This window comes from the organism of the source record quoted next, unplaced genomic scaffold (genome assembly GCF_019419815.1).
Source record: "Pyrus x bretschneideri cultivar Hongxiangsu unplaced genomic scaffold, Pyrus_bretschneideri_v1 Contig6, whole genome shotgun sequence".
NCBI classification, from domain to species: Eukaryota; Viridiplantae; Streptophyta; class Magnoliopsida; order Rosales; family Rosaceae; genus Pyrus; species Pyrus x bretschneideri.
Genome location: NW_025999798.1, coordinates 712047 through 730356, shown reverse-complemented (window position 1 = coordinate 730356; position 18310 = coordinate 712047). Strand labels below are relative to the sequence as shown.

The following is an 18310-nucleotide window of genomic DNA, read 5'->3' as shown; positions in this document are numbered from 1 at the left end:
TATGACACGACCCAACTTAGATTCAGAAAAATTTATCAAGTGAGACCGTTTTGATCATGTGACTTACTGATAATATGCAGAAACTAGTTAACCACGCAATCACTTGTATTTTAGTCTCATCCGTCCTCTGATTAACTACTCAGCATTTTGAGGTTCCAATGGAACAAGAACAGAATCTAAATAGCAGCAATGAGTGAACTGTACAGTACTAATGTATTTGCACTTTGCATCAATTTTCTTTTCCTTTCATTGATGAAGGAATTTTTTTTTGTGTACAAGTATGAACAAATGTTCTCCTAAAATCCCGATCGAACAAAAAGAGATTACACAGTTGATGTGTCTTATTACACCAACTTTGGAACGAGCTTTCAACAAGATTCCTCCTCTTGGAAACATTTGTTTCGAAAATGCCTAAACATCGAATTCTACATGCAGCTGTTGCCAATGGGGCATCAGTCCTGATCATCCACTTCATGAAAAGGCAGTGGTACTGTCTTAACTGCTCTAAACTTGCCTGCATTGTTCAGATGTTCATTCTCTAACCTGTACCATTCGAACATATCATGCGTTGGAGATATTGAAATCGAAAAAGGGTAATTTGAGTTTCATGTCAAATTCTGCATATGGCTGAAGATGCAGACTGATAAGAATAAGAATCGTAGGAATTTAAGGGTTTTTCTTTACCTGAAAAAGTTCCACAACCCTCTTCTGACGACTTCAAGAGCTGCCAAAAACAGCCCGGTTACCCTGTAATCTACATGTCCAAAACTTGAATGGAGAACAGTTTGCATCCAAGCTAGCCTGAGAATAAGGTTCAATCCCTGCATTGATAGCATCCAAAACATTCGTCAAACACCGGATTTGAAACCCGATAAAATTTATAACCTAGAAAGAAAACACAAAAGTTGTTTCGATGGTGTACGTGCAACTTCTCAGACAACATCTAATCCTTTGCTGTCATGTTGTCCTCATTGAATAGACTGGGAATCTTTTATCATGACATTTACCAGAATTTTATTTCGAGAATATGTTCGTTCTCGGTTGCTTGCCACACAAGAAAAATCTTGTTCTCCAAATTTGTGATTTATTTGAGGGGGTCATGGCAATTACCATTGAGATGTAGTATATGAACTTTTGGCGAATCATTAATTCGTTCCTAAGCAAAGGATTCTTGGAATTCATTTGCAGCAAACCCCAATCCTTTACAAAGTCCCAATACAATTGGTAAATTGTTGCGAAAGTCGATATGATCACAACAAGACAGAGCCACCCAATGCTCCCTTCTTTCTCATAAGCTACTTTAGCTACTGCTGCTAACATTGCTGAGACATATTTGCCTAGATTCACAAGGTGGCTTGTCTGTCCCTCATCAAACCACCGCCGAGCACACTGAAATCCAATTTAACAAAATCTTTGTCAGATGTCGAAGAAAAGAGACGGTAAAGATCATAGCAGATAGCCAAAGAGCCTAATTAGTATACCTGCATTGCTCTCCAGTAATAAGGTAGGAAGGACACGGCATAAGCAAGATCTCGGTAATGCCCCGCCCTCATGCAGTAGCCATAGTCCTGAGTTTTGTAGCTCCCGGTTATGTAGTAACACGTCACATACTCGAGGTTCCTAAGCATCGGAACCTATTGAATACAGATAAATCTATTGTTATGACGAACCGGAAAAGTTCATAACTTGAGAAACGAATATATTTGCTTTAGCGCTGAATGATACCTGACTACAAAGTTGATCTGCCATGAAGAAGTCCAGCATGACAACCTGCAGACAGCAAACAGAAACTAATTAGAAATATGATTTAATTGGTCTAATATGGTTTTAGCTGTTACTAAAAATGTTTTGTTTTAATCATGTTGAAGAGATGCAGTACCTTGTACAGAGGCGACAGAATGATATTTCTTAGGACACGAAGAAGGCGGAAACGGCTTGATCGGTAAATGATGTTGAAGGGGCACACAAGTAGTAGTAAAAACATCTGCACATGGAGAAGAAAAGTTAAAACCTGATTAATATTTACTGTAAATATGGATTATTTGATCTTCCTTTTATGATTTATCATGTCATGAGTGGAAGAATTTACCAACAAAAGAAGGCCAGGAATTGCTTGAACTTGGGCATATGAGTAGCCTTTTGTTAGCAGTAACAAATGAACACACAAGACTCCGACCACAGTAGCCAACGACATGGTGCAGATCAAGAACACATCTCTGTACTTTAGCTCCTTCGTCTGGGACAGTTCAAAGATGAAACTGTAATTTATGCGCGCCTTTCTCCACGCGAAAATGTTGCAGCCGTATAAGAAGAAGTGTAGAAACAGTAGGCTGAAGATGCTGCAAAAACAAAACAAGAGTTTAGTTCTTTAGCCTCTCCTTGTTTACACCAAAGTATCAAACATTTTAAAGACTTGTTCAAATTATTTGCGGCAATGCTTACCTAAGTACAGGGTAGGCAGTTTCCATGTAGACTGAATTTGGCTGCCGTTTGTACAATCCCGTGATATGAGCCATAATGACATATCCAATTAAGAGTGCGATAAAACATCCCGTAAATAAACCTGATAATTATAATTAAAAAAGACGAGTCACATGAGTAGTTAGTCATTGTAGTCCAATGTGTCACATATTTATTAGTTTCATATATTATGTATAAGTACAGGCGTTCACAATGTAATGCAACCTATATTTTGTGTTCCACTTCTTTTTTTTTGCTAGGCAAGAAAACAAACACCATTACCAATATTCCCGTTCGATATTATGATTTTTACTCGAAAATTAATTTATAAAAACTGAATCTACTCGGATCCTAACTAATTACGTTGTTCTCTCTCACCACTTGGACTAACCTTGAGGACTTGTGGGTTCTTAAGCAGTGTACATGCGAGTAGCTCGGTTCCGCACCGAGGAAATAAAATCTTGCTGCCCTCTAGAATCTGGATGTTGATGTCCCTTTTTAGGGTTCTACCTTTGTACAATAAAAAAGTTGTCCAAAAAATAACAATGGCAGTAGCGACCTATGCTTTATTTCCCACCCAAAAAGTCGACAAGGCACAGCCTTGTGTTTCAAAACCCTAGTGGGCTATTGGGTCCGTACACTTTTGGTTCCTTAATCTTGTATGGTCACAAAGTGGAGAATTTTTAGTGGTATCTGAGTACACGGTTTGGTACACAAGTATAGTAATATAAGTAGTTGGAAACTTGAATTTTTTTAACCAATTGTATTATGATACTTGACGTATTAAACTTTATTCCGCACACGGAAATATCTCTTCACAAAATGAACAAACTTTTAAGTTCCAGGGCTAAAGTTGTGTAAAGGAGAACCACTTAGGTACTTTAATTTTTATCTTTATAAAAATGTTCATCCAAATTTGTTGTAATTTGGCATAACATACCCCTTGTGGTCACTTTTCACAAAAATTTTGTACCTACCAATGAAAAACGTTACAGAATGTGATTCTTTACGCTCAATCGGTTTAAGATACTTCATGGCCTTTCGCCGGTCTTCTTCAGCAAGGTGTTTGGTGAAAAGCTCCTCAACTTCATCTCCTAAGTTCATCACCTGTCATTTTTTAAACTAATAAGCAAAAATACTATTGACCTGCAAAGTTTACTTTTTCTAGTTTCCGTATCAGACAAGCATATCTGGGTTCGATTTTTATGAATCTAATGGCATCCATTGTGCAGTCATAAACTGCAGGATCAATGGCCACTTGAAATTGTCGGGAAAATATTTGGACGAAATGATAGAAAGTGGCCAACATTTGAGCATGATCCAATCAAAAGATCATGCAAAAATTTACTAAAAAATAGCTAGCATGATGGGAATCAGATACTTCGCGTTCGAAGACGTTTTATGATTCATACAACCTACTCTGCTTAGTGGAATAAAGCTTGATTGTTGATGTTATTCTTCAAAAATTCAAAAAATTAGGGTTTGTCAAGTACCTTATCTGAGCTGTTGAAATAGGAACTCTCCACAACTTTTAGATAAATCGGAAGAACTTGTTTTCCAGTGACCTGAAAAAGAAAAGAAAAAAAATCAATTTAATTACGTAAGCAAAAACCAAAGTGCAAATTTAAAAAGATGAATTAAAGGTTATGCATTTTACTTACTTTGTCAAACTTCTTTAAAATCTTTATAAAAGCAAGCATGTTCAAGTTCCTGAAAATTTGACAACACGTAAGCTTCCCCTGCATCATCGAATAACAACTCCAAATTTGTTCATCTTTTGAACTAAAAAATTTTACCTGTAAGTTTTGAGGTATCCCAACCCTTTGTAGAGCTCGACGAAAGCTCCTTGGATCATTTTTTCCGCATGATGCAACTTAGTTTTGTTGATGTGCAGCTTACCACCGTCTGCGCCGCATTTTTTCGAGGACTGATTCACCAGATCTTCCCAAACTATGTAACTGATCGCTGAGAAAGTGCGCGACGGGGTTGTTAGAGGAATGTTTATCTTCAAGTTCTTCCCTTGGAAGCTGAAAGAACGACTTGACATGCTCCTTAGCTTTCCACTATCTTCACTTTTCGTTCTAATTGATTTTCCCAATTCACCGGATATCGTGCCTTCCGAGTATGCCACTTCATTTTTCTCCAAGTCTTCTGTGCAGTCTTGCAGCTGTTCTTGCTCTGTTTTATCCTTAACAGAATCCTCATCTGTATCCAAGGAACAGAGCCATCAGAAACTAAGTATTGATAATCGCTTTTTCGATTCTATAATTTTGGTAAAGCATAAAACGATTTAAGGTACGTTTAACGAAATGGATAGCAAACTAGAAATAATATAAATGGAACACAATGACAATTTGTTCTAGCAAGCGTCAATCTCCGATTTGCTAAAGGAGGTAGTGAAGAAAAATATTCAGAGAAACAATCTAAATGGGATATGCCAAAACGTATAACTAAAACATGTACGATGTATGCGTGTGTGTATATGCAGATTTTGCACATTCGACTGAAAATTAAGACGAAATCGAAGATTTACCAGATGTGAAGGAGCCTGACATGGAAATATCCTCCTTGGAATTCAGCGAAAAAGCTCCTTTGCCGCGCTGTTTCTTGAAGGCGGTTTTGAGCTCAATGAGTATGTCCGTTTGTTTCTTCAAGGACTCCCCTCTCTCCATGAACTCTTTCTCCTTTGTTCTGAAAAACTGATTCACCTTGTTGAGCTGAAGGTCGAGGAATGAGAAAAACTCTTTCGCAGCATTAGTATCAGCAAACTGCTCTAACAATTCAGTCTCATACATGTCTCCCTTGCTTGCTGATGAGGCAAGCTTCTTGTGAACCTGGTACATAATTATGAGACGCACATTAATTCATACGCATTCGAAACATGATTTAAAATTTAACCAGAAAACAAACATAATAATAGGGTTCGGAAGAGATAATGAGTACATGTATGATGTCATGTTCTCTATGTGGATGGCCAAAAGGAGTGAACTTCCTAATGGAAGTGATGAGAGTGTTGGATAAAGACGTGCTATTTTGGTGATTAGTAGGTGAGTTTTTGTTGTTGTTAGAGTTAAGGAGATTGATTTTTTTGAGGTCCTTCTTGAGCTGCCAGTAATTGACGAATGCATCCTTCCATTCAGGGACGAGCTGCCCTTCGAATTGCTTGGAGAACTTCACCATTTTCTCTCTTTGAGTTTTGAGTTCCGAAAGAGAAGGATGACGAAGAAGCTCTAGCTCTCGTTGTTATTTATGGGGGTTGGAAAAAAAGGAACCTTTTATCGATGTCTCGTACCGAATTCCCTAAGAGCACATTCTAAAATATCCTTTGCTTTTATATCATCACCATATGCTTCCTCCACTTGAAAGGTTATGGTAACCAGCTTCACCGGAAAGTAAACCGAATCGCCACCGGATGCTACGACTATCTCGGCCAACTTGTGCTCATGAAGATTTTAAAATGGTGGGAATTTAGAGTGGCATGGAGAGGGGAACAAATCCAATTCAAATATATATAGGGAAAAGAATAATAGCTCTTATAGGATGGCATAGTTTGTAATTAAGGAAGATTAGCAAAGTTGTTGTTTTTTTTTTTTTTTGTCTCCTTAATTACTACCAATACCCTTTGTTTCTCAACTATTATGCATATGATCAAAGGGTAGTTTAGACTCTTTAGAAGTTGGAAGCTGCAGTGGCCCATAAGATCTGCTTAATTATTTGTGAAAGTGAAGCTTATTGGTTAAAATATTTATAAGCAGACCCAGGTTAGCTCCAATTAGACCAGCCTGATTTCCACTAATTGAAGCTAACTAAAGTTTCAATATTTTTTCTTGCCTTTCATTAAGCAATCAATACTTTTATTTGCAGTTTATAAAGTAGAGATTATCATCTTATACAAGATCACCGTGATCATATATATTTGAGTTACTTCAAATATAAGCAACATTAAAGACTTCAGGTTGCAAACTTGTAGACTTTGTTGTATGGATATGCATGCCAAAAAAAAAAAAAAAATTATGTCCCTAATTTCAGGAACCAATGTGAAATGGAGAATGAAAATAAATAAATGTATATGAATCCATTGTTGTAGAAGATATGTGTTAGCATTTTGGACAGAGGAAGATCTTGTATTCTAAATGTTACATGTTCACGATGAAGCACCTGACATAATATGCAATGAATTAGGTCTTTGAGGTTCTTGGGAATTTTGAAACGTAATTTACATATGATAAAATGATTTATATTAAACAAAACGATTGTTATATTATTTTAAAATAAGATATGAACAACTAAATACACTGGCACATTCTAATACATTATCAACAAATTAAGCTAATTGGAAGTACCTCTACTACTAGTGTGGTGGGTTTTATTTTAATAAGTTCAATGACTTAGGAGAGATTAGCTCTTTGGTAATGGTCGCGTGCGAGGCACATATCCCCTTCCGTAAGGGTGCGAACTATTACACCTAGATACTATCACATCCCGACTCGGGCTCCCACCACATCCCAGGCTCGACTCCACCGTAGCACAATATTATCCGCTTTGGGCCCCGACCACGCCCTCACGGTGAACTCACACGAGAACTTCCCAATGGGTCACCCATCCTGGGATTGCTTTCTCGCGAACTCGCTTAACTTCGGAGTTCCTACAGAACCCGAAACCAGTGAGCTTCCAAAAAGCCTCGTGCTAGGTAGAGATGAGAATATACATATAAGGTTTACATGATCCACTCCTTTGGGCGATGTGGGATGTTACAATTCACCTCCCTTAGGGGCTCGACGTCTTTGTCGGCACACTTTCGGCCAGGGATTGGCTCTGATACCAAATTGTCACATCCCGGCTTGGGCCCTCATCACATCCCGGACTCGACTCCACCATAACACGATATTATCTGCTTTGGGCCCTGACCACACCCTCAAGGTTTTGTTTTTGGGAACTCATGCGAGAACTTCCCAGTGGGTCACCCATCCTAGGATTGCTCTTAGGTGAACTCGCTTAACTTCGGTGTTCCTACGGAAGCCGAAGCCAGTGAGCTCCCAAAAGGCCTTGTGTAGGTAGAGATGGAAATATACATATAAGGCTTACATGATCCACTCCCCTGGACAATGTGGGATGTCACAGATAACCCATGCATGTCCCTTCTCCACCATTTTTATTAATAAATAAAAAAGGAAAGTAAACAGAAAAATTATAAGCGGGGGGGTCTAAGCCAAAACCCACAATAACCAAATGATCAATGAAACCAATAATAAGGACAAAAGGAAATATCACGAGCATGGGTAGAGGCAACAAAGTCCGGAACTGTAAATCACCAGTGATAAGCATAACTATCTGCCCAAAATAAAGCTAAATAATTTGTAACTTGATTTTCATTTCGATAAATATGTGTACACATAAATCACATTAGACAAAGTCAGCCATAGTAGGGTGGTGATTGTAATAAGAGGCTCCATATATGTGATGATGATATATGTTCTATTCCCTTGTTCTAAATCCACTCCATTGTTGCCAACTTGTCAACAAGATCCCAGCCTCCCACCAAACTACAAAAATAAAAAAAAATAAAGACCCACAGCCGTTGCCCGAGCTATAATATTGTATTTTGCCATTTTTTTTTTTCTTGTTCTTAGACATGGATTGCAACATCAACAGTATAATTGTGGAAAATTGACAGCGTCGCTAAGAAAAGATACCCCTTTTATTTTCTTATGACATCCGTATAAAAGCACACTGTTCTCCCCTGTGTGTTTTCTGTTCCATGCATACATGCCCTTACACACAACCAGTACAAATAGTTTATTTTTTCTTGGTAAAAAAATGGTAGTTATATTATGCTGGCTTACTTTCTGTCCCTTAATTTACAAAATTATACCAGATTTTTGGTTTAAATTTTTATATGTATATATAGAGAGGGACAAGTGTGAGTTAAACTGTGTGACTTATATTGATAAGCTTACAAGGTAATATATATTGATGTCATTAAAAGATATGTAACATCTTATCAATGACATCAGCATATTAGTTTAACATTGTATCAACGGTATATTAGTGTAACGTCGTATCAACAATATTGGCATATTAGTGTAACATCATATCAACAACGTATTAGTGTGACATTGTATCAACAACGTATTAGTGTAACATCGTATTAACATCATATTAGTGTCAACGATATAACAGATATGTCATATCTCAACTACAGTCGAGGAACATCCACTTATTAGGGGTCATGTTACCTTATATATCACTTCATATGAGAACCTAGAACCTATTTAGGTACAATTGTTTAAAATGAAGAGACATACATCTCAACGTGGAATCTCAGTTAAAGGGATGAGAGAAAAAAAAGTTACACATGAAACCTAAGCCTTTAGGTATATAGAATATAGAACCAATGAAAATCCATGGAAATGATGATCTGATTCGGATGGCATATTTGGTACTCCTTGCAGAGTGACTCAACTCATCTCTAGTTCTTTCCCTTCCATAATTAATTACATTATCATCCTTCTCCGATGCGTAGCTTAATTTACCAAAAGAGAGGAAAATATATATATATATATATATATATTTGACTATGCAATTCGGATTTAATTAATTTTACCTTTCCATGAGAGTGCTGTTAATTTCTTTTAATCAACTAAAACATCTGCCTTTTTTCCCTAATTAATTGGTGTTACTCACTGGTTGCCGATTAAGAGAGGACTAATTGCGAAACTTTAGTAGGTATTGCTAGGTATTTGTTCGGAGAAATTTTGTGACTATATATAACATGTAAGTACTATCTATGAAGCTATAGGTTTCCTAAAAATTAAGACATGTCACAAGATTCGGATTAGGGCACAAAATTATATGCTGGTATTTCATTTTACCCTTTTTTACTCACCACAAGTACATGTATTGTTAATCCTGAACAGCTAGGGCATTTTTGCACAAGGTTGAGCTCATCAAATCCATGTCGTAGATAACAATATGCTTCCCATTTTCCAGAATAAGATGCTATTCTTCAATTATGCACACCCTTTAGACGTACAATTTGCCCTAATTATATACATGTAATGATAATAAACAAGTAAAGAAAAAAAAAAACAAAAGAAAAAACTGATTTTCAAATTTGAACAAGATGATTATTCTCTAAGGCATACGATGCTTGGCTATGGCTCCGAAAAAATGCCTTGAAAATTAATCATGTTAAAAAAGAATATCCCCCAATAACTTAATAAAATAATAATCACCTCAGCGAGCCATGCCATCCCATCCCTCATTATCTCTTCAAAAAGCACTGGTTGCTGATTCAGTGAGAGCATATACTTCAATGAGTACTAATAACAATATTGGTTAAATGATAAGTGCTAAGAAGACTCTTAAAACGTTCATAGATTCTTTGACACCTTATGTTTTTCACACAATGTTTATACTGCTTACATAGAAATTGATGTTAAACTGTGAGCTGACAGAGAGTCCATGGAAAGTCTCACTTTGAGAGAGTTTCCTTAACGTTTTTCTAGTTTCTACTCTTTGGCTTGTAAGGAGTAGAGGTTGACCTAAGCCGCACCATTACTGCTAGGGTAGGGCGCCTCAGCCTCTGAACCGTACGTGGGATGAGTTTATGCCTTATATAGCTCGGGCCGAAGACCGGAGGGAGTTTGGGAGAGATGGGAGGGTGGGTGTTTTTGGGTTTTTTTTTTTTTTTTTTTTTTTTGGGGGGGGGTGGGGGGGAATTGTACAGGAGTATTATCCACCATGGAACTTTTGGATATAAGGCTCGGGATTTTTTTTAATAATGGAAGATTTTGTTGCTGCTAGTATATGCTCTACTTTGCACCCTAACCCTACATATATGCATTACTTTGCATCTTACATATGCATTGTCATCCCTTAGCTTTGAAATGTGAGGCAGAAGGCAGAATGCAGAATTTGATTCTCTTAAACGTGTTAAGAACCATCTAAATTTTCTCTAGTTTATTTGGGTATAAATTATAATGAAAAGTTTGATATGGATGTATGTGAAGTGTAACTGAACAAGTGACTGCCGGTACCATATGTCGGACTTTTAACGAAATTAATCCACCTTATTAAGGATCAAATCCAATGTTAGGCACACGTATAGCCCCAGTTAATTGTTTAATTAAGCCTAACAGTTTATGATTGCTAGAAACTGACTTGGAATATATTCTCAGATTCTTGATCGATCAGGATCATTATCTTCCAGGGTGTTGAAAAGGAAGGTATAATACAATAATGGAAATGGTTAATCTGATTCTTTCACTACCAACCTAATGAATTAGTACCATATGTCGCCCAAGTTTAATTGGAAGTACTATACATTCTACTTGTACTTAATTAAATTTCATCCCAATAAATAAAGTTTGAATAAGCATATATAAACTGTGTAGCTCAAACTGTTAAGAGTGTTTACCTTTTAATGAGATTGTTGGATTTTTTTTTTAAAATTATTAAAGAAGAAATTCAACTATATATCAACCATGCATCACATCATGCACATAGTCTACAAAATATGATTTAAGTACATGATCATTCTATCGTCTCCCTTATATAAAATATGCTACACCATGTCAATTCCTTCTAGCCATCAGAATAATATGCTGAAAGCAATATACTAATCGTGCGTTATAGTTAGTGTCCACCCCAGAAGTAGTTTATAGTTTTTATACCTAGTATATATTATAAGTTGCTGCATAGATTGAGTACTAGATAAGAGCCGGCTTCTTAGTTAAGGGAATATGACTAATGCTAGGGGTGCAACTCAAATCGGTCGGGTGAGTTGGATGGTCAACTCAACCCTAACTCAACATTCTTAATTCTTGTTTGGATTGGGTTTAGATTCATGTCGGTTTGTTTGGGTTCATGTTTAAATTGAGTTCAGGTTTACCTAACTTTTTTAAGTTCAATCTTGCAATACATTATTTTATAAGATAAATCTCAATTTTTGATCAGATAATGTCCAAACTATTTAAAATTCATTTACACATCATCATCTATACAAAAGATAAACCAAATACCGCGTAACACATTTTTAAAATTTCAACCATGCAAAGTTGAAATTAAATTACACGACAATACTAAAGTTTTAACCGAAAGTAATGTCAAAGCAACATATCATTCATTATTGAAATGAAAACAAACAACAAACTTCAAGCATAGCCACTTAATACTACGGTCTAGTGATATTTCTCTTCACTTGTAAGTGAAAGGGCTTAGGTTCGATTATCGCCAAAGACGAAGTTGAACCATATTATTATGGCAAGCCCATTGTAGTCCTACCCCTTAGTGTAAATACTATTGTTTGTTCAAAAAAATAAAAAAAAAACAAACTTCAAGTCTAGCTGTTGTACCTAGCTTATATAATATAAAATTAGATGGGTTAATATGTGCATGGAAAATTCAAGCCAAAAATGGTTGGATTTGGGTTGACATGGGTAGGCAACAACCCAGCACAATCCAACGAATAATTGGGTTGAGATCTGGTTGGTTGGGCGGATTTTTACTTCGTTCTAACTCGTCCAATCAGATTTGAAATCGAATTGTGCACAAGTGAATTCGAATTGACCCAACTCAAATTGCATCCCTTAATTATTGCTTCTTTTTCAAGAAGATGCATAGTATGACTATTAAATATATACGCTCCCATGATCCAAAATAAAGCTCCCTAAAAAGGAAGATAAAATAATTGGGAATTAGAAGCTTCCGGCTGCCTAATTTGAACAATTTCCACTATGGCCTAATTTGAACAATTTCCACTATGGCTTAATTGGGCCAGTTTGAGGTTTGTTTGAAACTATATACAGTTAAATCTCCCTATTAGTTGAGTTGAGATGAACAAAACTATATGGTACTCAAGAAAGTTTATATATAGAACGGTATTGTACATTAAAGGGTAGGGGATTTGAGTTAAATCAAATTTAGGATCTAACTTGATCACCATTCACATGAGTCGAATTTAAGACAAATAAAGTTAAAAATTTGGGATATTGCCTGCAGTCTCTTCCATTCAATCCAATAATATATCAATTTTCATTTTATTAGCTTGTTTGGTGGATGCACATTACTATTAGAGGTCCTAATCTTTTTAAAAACCAATTTTGTATGATTGGCTTGGACGTCTTACTCATAAAAATCAGTATATTTTTAAGTGGATATATTAGTTTAGTCGATGAACCTAAAAACTGAAATCATGCTTCTAAACTTTTTTACCTTTTATGGTCGTGTGTTTCTAAACTTTTTTTTAAGGGAAGTTTAACAAAAAACTCTCGGTATTGTTCACTCTAACGAAAAATTACATTTTTACACTAAAAAGTCAATCCTGGTACTATTCACTTTACCCTTTGTTTTGTCCTTATCATTAAAACTCAAAGTTTTCAAACCATTTTTATTAGTAAGTTTTCAAACCCTTTTCATTAGTCTTTCTTCTTTGTGGTGGTCATGTGCTTCTAAACTTTATAGCTTTGTCAGTTGCCACCACTTGAATTTGGATAAGCGCGCGTAATATAATTGCATGCCGAAATCCATATTTTGACTCTGAATCATGTATGAGAGATGGATGACTAACGTGTTCTTACGGATATTTGCATACGCATGCACCTTTTAAATGTTTTCTACGTGCACGATTCATCAGCCAAAACGATCCGCACAATCATAAAATTAACTTGTACTGCCACAATTAGCAGTTTAATTAGTAGTTTCTCCGGCATGGTTTAGCTTATTAATCAGTCATGATCAGATCAACTAAAGTCTAATCTCTTTTGGCCTTTTTATCTCAATACTAATTTAGTAATTTGAGATAGAATGCTTATTTAATTGACGTTTATGACCGCATTCAATTAATAGATATACTTACCTGATGGAAGAACCCCCACTTACATGCGATAGGAACTGGAAATACAAGTCGCGTAATGTAACATCTTACGTGTCATAAATGGAATATGATTGATATGTCCACTTCTATAATATAGTAACAATAAACTACACACGTTTGATTTGAGTAAAATATTAACATCACGTGGCCAAGTTCAGAGTACACTGAAAAAAATTGTGCTGACATGAGCAATGACTTAATTTCTATAATTAATTATGTGGCTAGTTAAATTCGACTTGCCCATTATCGAAAGGACCCAGCACCAGAATTGGTTAGTTAGGATGCATGAATCCCTGTGCGGCTAACTAGAAAAAATCAGACCATATACACACCAAGAAAATCCAAATTTTAATCAAGATAATTAGTGGTATACAGACTAAGCATCCATTAGGAAATCCAAATTTGATCAGCTGAATGGTATCTTGTTCTCGGTTGAACTACTATTTCCATCATTTTTTCTCTCTTGGGAAATTTTAACACGATTAGGGGAGGATTGAAGATGGTTATCATTTTTCAAAGAAAAACCAGTGGTCAACTAATCTTTTCTAGCTAAGAGTATGCTTGAGATTAGTTGGAGTCAAAGGTTAGAGAGAGTAGCACACATTTTAAGGGTTCGTTTGAATGTACTTTTAAAATATCTGAAAGCGCTTTTAGAGAAAATACATTTGGGTCCCAAAAGCACTTGAAGTGCTTTCTGCAATAAGCATCAATTATGTGCTTCTTCCAGGAAACACTTTAAGTGATTTTCCAGGAATTACTTGCATTTTTAAGAAGGATTGTTCCAAAAACATTTTTCCCAAAAGTATTTTCAATTATTTTAAAAGCACATCCAAACGATATATTAAGTTTGTCAATATGAAAACGAAAGGTAATAAGTGAAAACCAAATAAAAGATTTAATTAACGTATTTAGTTTGTTTGCATTTAAGCTCAAGGGCCGACAATTTCCATCTAGGACAAGGTGGATACATTTGCCAATCAGTACCATAATATTGATTGAAATACTTAATTGGCTGCCTACAGACAAATTACAAAGGTTAATTTTCTTGATGAATCAATCAATATACATAGAAACAATTAATATATTTGTGAATCACACGATGATAATCAATGCGAAGTTAATATCTTTATGAATCTTTTTAACCTTTAAAAAATGAACAACCATGACGAAACTCTCCAACTACAATCGACTTGTTTCCTCTTTTTTTGTCTTCATAAATCTCATCTGTGTATAAAAGGAAAAAGACCAAGTCAACTTGACGATAGAAAAGTTCAGATATTGACAAGGGCAACTTACGACTCCTGTAATGGACTGCATGCGTTTCCCCACACAATCAAAAAGTTGCTTGGCTAATTGAATTACGCTAACAAAAAAAGATCAAAAAGGAAGTAGCTAGGACAGGTTAGAGTTCACTTTTAATATATTAGTGGGTTAATTACTATAAAGATAACATAAAAATCATTGGACGGTCAGTGTAAACTTTAACCATCTTCGTCACAACTAAAGTGAAAATCAAAATCAACCTCTTTGTGTTCTTGTAATGTATGGACTTTTCACAATAAACTTCTCAAAACTCAATTTCTTCTTAAAAACATATAAAACAATACAGTGAAAGAAAAGCCCAGACTGAGTGTTATTGTTGTGACGGACATTAACATTTAATAGGTAAATAATTTTTGTATTAACTTTACAAGTGGTGAATTGCCTTAGTAAATTGATCAGATTCAATTTGTTGTGCTCTATATACTCAAATTGTCCCCATTTCCTTAGCCTTAGAGCATCTCTAATTAAAGATGCAAAATGTATTGAGATTGGCGTTTTACATTTTCGATTGACCGTCCGAAGAAATATAAACAGAATTGGAATCCCAAATTTAGATCTCCCTCATTTTTGTAGAACTAACATTTTTGACATTTACACCTCCCATAAATGTAAAATAAAATTTAAGTGTGACTTTTACTCTCAAATTTGCATCTCTTCATTGAAGAAGCTCTTATCAACTACCTTACAAAAGTACGTTCAACGTCTTTTTAAAGTTAAGAAAAAAAATTAGCACTAATTATATAAGTCTTAATCAAAATCACTCATCGAATCACGTTCAATCTTTCTCTTCTCGAAAAGTGGAGGCAAATCTTAGCCTGTAAGGATTCAAACACTTGAGCTAAAGGCCAACGCAGAGTCAGTCTGTTGTCACACGTCACTGCCCTCCCCATACGCAGGGAAACCACAAACCCTTTTTAATCACTTCGACATGGAAGCAACAACAATAATGCACCTGAACTTGACTTCCAAATGCTCCAATATTATTCCACTGCAGATTCAAACTGATTAGTTAGTCTAAGTGCATTGGACTGTTAGCATGCCCCATTTCCTCAGAGTCAGAGAATGTTGCTTAGTTGGTCTCACCAAACCCTAAGATATGGAACACAAATTATACAACTATATATGTATGTATTTATAGGTGTGACTTTAATGTCATGTATTTTTTTTGAACTATTAAATTTGATTTCCACAAGATTTTTATCTACAACGGTTTTGATCTTTTATTTTAATCTATGTCAATCATTTTTTGGTATTACTTAGTGCTAAGTATCTATGCTAGTTATTGTAAATGCAAATTTCCGCCGTCTTCTCCTTTGACGAAAATACACCTGCAAAATAATAACACCTAAGATTAAAGCCAAAAGCCTCACGCACCCACGATGAATGGGGAGGGCTTTGGCCAAAGAATCTCCAATGCCAAAGTTAGAATTCGAGAGAGAAAGTATTTAGGAATTTTTGGGGAGAGAATGGCCTAGCATTTTAGTGGGAAAACATGGCTATTTATAGGGGAGTGACCGGCCCTATTTGGAGAATAAAGGCTGGCCAAATATGATCAAATTGTGAGTGTAATTGCAAGATATTATGTGAAATAATATCTTGCAATTAACTTGACAATTAATCTCAAATTGAATAGGAAAATTAGGAGTTACCTTTTGAGTGAGGATTTGATGAGGAGCTATAAGAGGGTTTTGAATATATACTATTTTGATCACCTTTGACTCTTCCTTGATTGAGTCGTTATTGTCCGTTACATGGGTGTGGGAATCCCGGTGTGTCTTGAGGGTAATTTTGTCCTTTTTACCCAAAAGTACATGTGTCGTCTCCATAATTTTCTTGATTATTTTTGGCTCCACAAATGCCCCCACACCTGCTGGGTTGCTCGCAGGTGTAAAGATCTCCAACTTTGATGTAGATTCCTACTTGGACTTGGAACTATATTCTTCTAGGAAAGGGAAATAAATCGCTTCCAAAGCCTATTTAGGTGTACCTTAAGTAGGGGATTAAATCAACTTCGGAGGGCAATTATTTATCCTTACAAGAAAAAGAGAAAGCTAGAGGATATTTGTTCTCCCTCCCCTAGCATTTTTCTTTGCTTGCTCATGCAAAGAGCCGTCTTCCGTTGATTTTTTTGTCCTCTCTGCGCCGCACCAATGTAGGAAAAACTTAATTTTCTTTGTCTTTTCTTGGATGGTGCTGCCACGAGGCAGCCGCCGGGGCGGTGTGACACGTTGGCTGGTAGGGCCAAAAGTCGGCTTAGCATGGGTCAATGAGGTAGTGTGGTAGGGGCCACAACTTATGTTGTTCGGCTTGACTGAAGCCAAGGGCTGGCTCAACATGAACAGAGGAAGTGGCGTGGCATGGGCCACAGTTTGGGCTGCCACATCTGGGTTACTTGATAGGAGCATATTCATGCGACTTAAATGGCTTGTTCTCGTGCATTTACGTTATGTTTCTCTAGTTATTTTAGTCCTTTATGCTTCTTTTGTGTGTTTTCAGGTTCTAAGGGCTTAAGGAAGAAAAAAGATGCATTTTGGAGCATTTTGGAGCAAAATTGGGCTTGGAATGGATGACATATGATTGGAGCCAAAATGTTGGACGAATTTGAAGGCCTTGTATTCACTTTGGACATAAAACAAAGGGCCTAGCCCATTCTCTCTTAAACCAAGCCCTTTGCCATGCATTTCCTTCCAATTCCAAAGCCCACAATCAATTCAAATGCCATGCAAATCCATATTCAACACCCTAAACTACAAGCATGCATCATCTCACCAAGCAATCAAACAAGCCACATGCATGTCCCTTTAATCATTCAACCACATTCCCACTTTCCTAGCTAACCCTACATGCATTCTTTATTCACTCTTCATCATTGCACCACAAATCATTCACCCACATGCACTCATATTCCCATTTCCTTTCCAACATCTCACATGCATTTCCACCTTCCTACTTCATCATTTCACCACATTCTCCCTCTTTAACTCACATGCACCCAAACAAAGCCAACCTAGCTAACCCTACATGCATTATTTATTCACTTTTCATCATTGCACCACCAATTCACTCACATGCATTTCCAACCATTCACACCCCTTTAATCATTCTCCTAGCTATCATTCACATGCTCTCCCATCCATTTTCTCCCTATATGTTCCCTCCACTACTCCTATAAATACCCTTGCACTCTCATCATTCAAGGCATTCTTCATCTCATTCACAACACAACACTCTTCAAAATCATCCATTCTTCCCCCTTTGGCCGTGAGTTTCCCTTCCATTTCTCCTCCATTTCTTCCATTTCCATAAATTCTCCAAACCATTCAACACACCAACAACATCCCTTAAACCTTGTGCTACAACAACGAGGAAGAGAAGAGTGCCTAAACGTTCATACAATTCAAGTTTTGAGTTGTTGGAATGTTTAGGTGTTTCTTTGATTTCAAAGTTTCATTTTAATTCTCTTTGTTTTGTATGTATGGAAGAGAAGAGTGCTTAAACGTTCATACAATTCAAGCTTTGAGTTGTTGGAATGTTTAGGTGTTTCTTTGATTTCAAGGTTATGAGGAACTAAACCCCCTTTAGGTAGGGGGTGATTCGAAACTATGTTTATATTTGCAATATGAATTGATTAACTTTCGTTGGAATTTCATA

General features: G+C 36.3%; 1 protein-coding gene across 1 annotated transcript; it reads right to left on the bottom strand.

Annotated features, from left to right (window-relative positions):
- Positions 1 to 145: 145 nt before the first annotated feature.
- LOC103947338 (phosphate transporter PHO1 homolog 1) lies at positions 146 to 6362 on the bottom strand. Its single transcript, XM_009358244.3, has 14 exons — positions 5404 to 6362; positions 4994 to 5294; positions 4257 to 4665; positions 4122 to 4170; positions 3954 to 4025; positions 3438 to 3567; positions 2443 to 2563; positions 2090 to 2339; positions 1880 to 1984; positions 1726 to 1770; positions 1482 to 1634; positions 1111 to 1389; positions 685 to 821; positions 146 to 543 (listed from the first exon to the last, which is right to left on the bottom strand). Exons 1-14 carry the CDS (start codon positions 5638 to 5640, stop codon positions 453 to 455), a joined length of 2379 nt encoding a protein of 792 aa, XP_009356519.1. The 5' UTR covers positions 5641 to 6362; the 3' UTR covers positions 146 to 452.
- Between the last annotated feature and the right edge of the window lie 11948 nt (positions 6363 to 18310).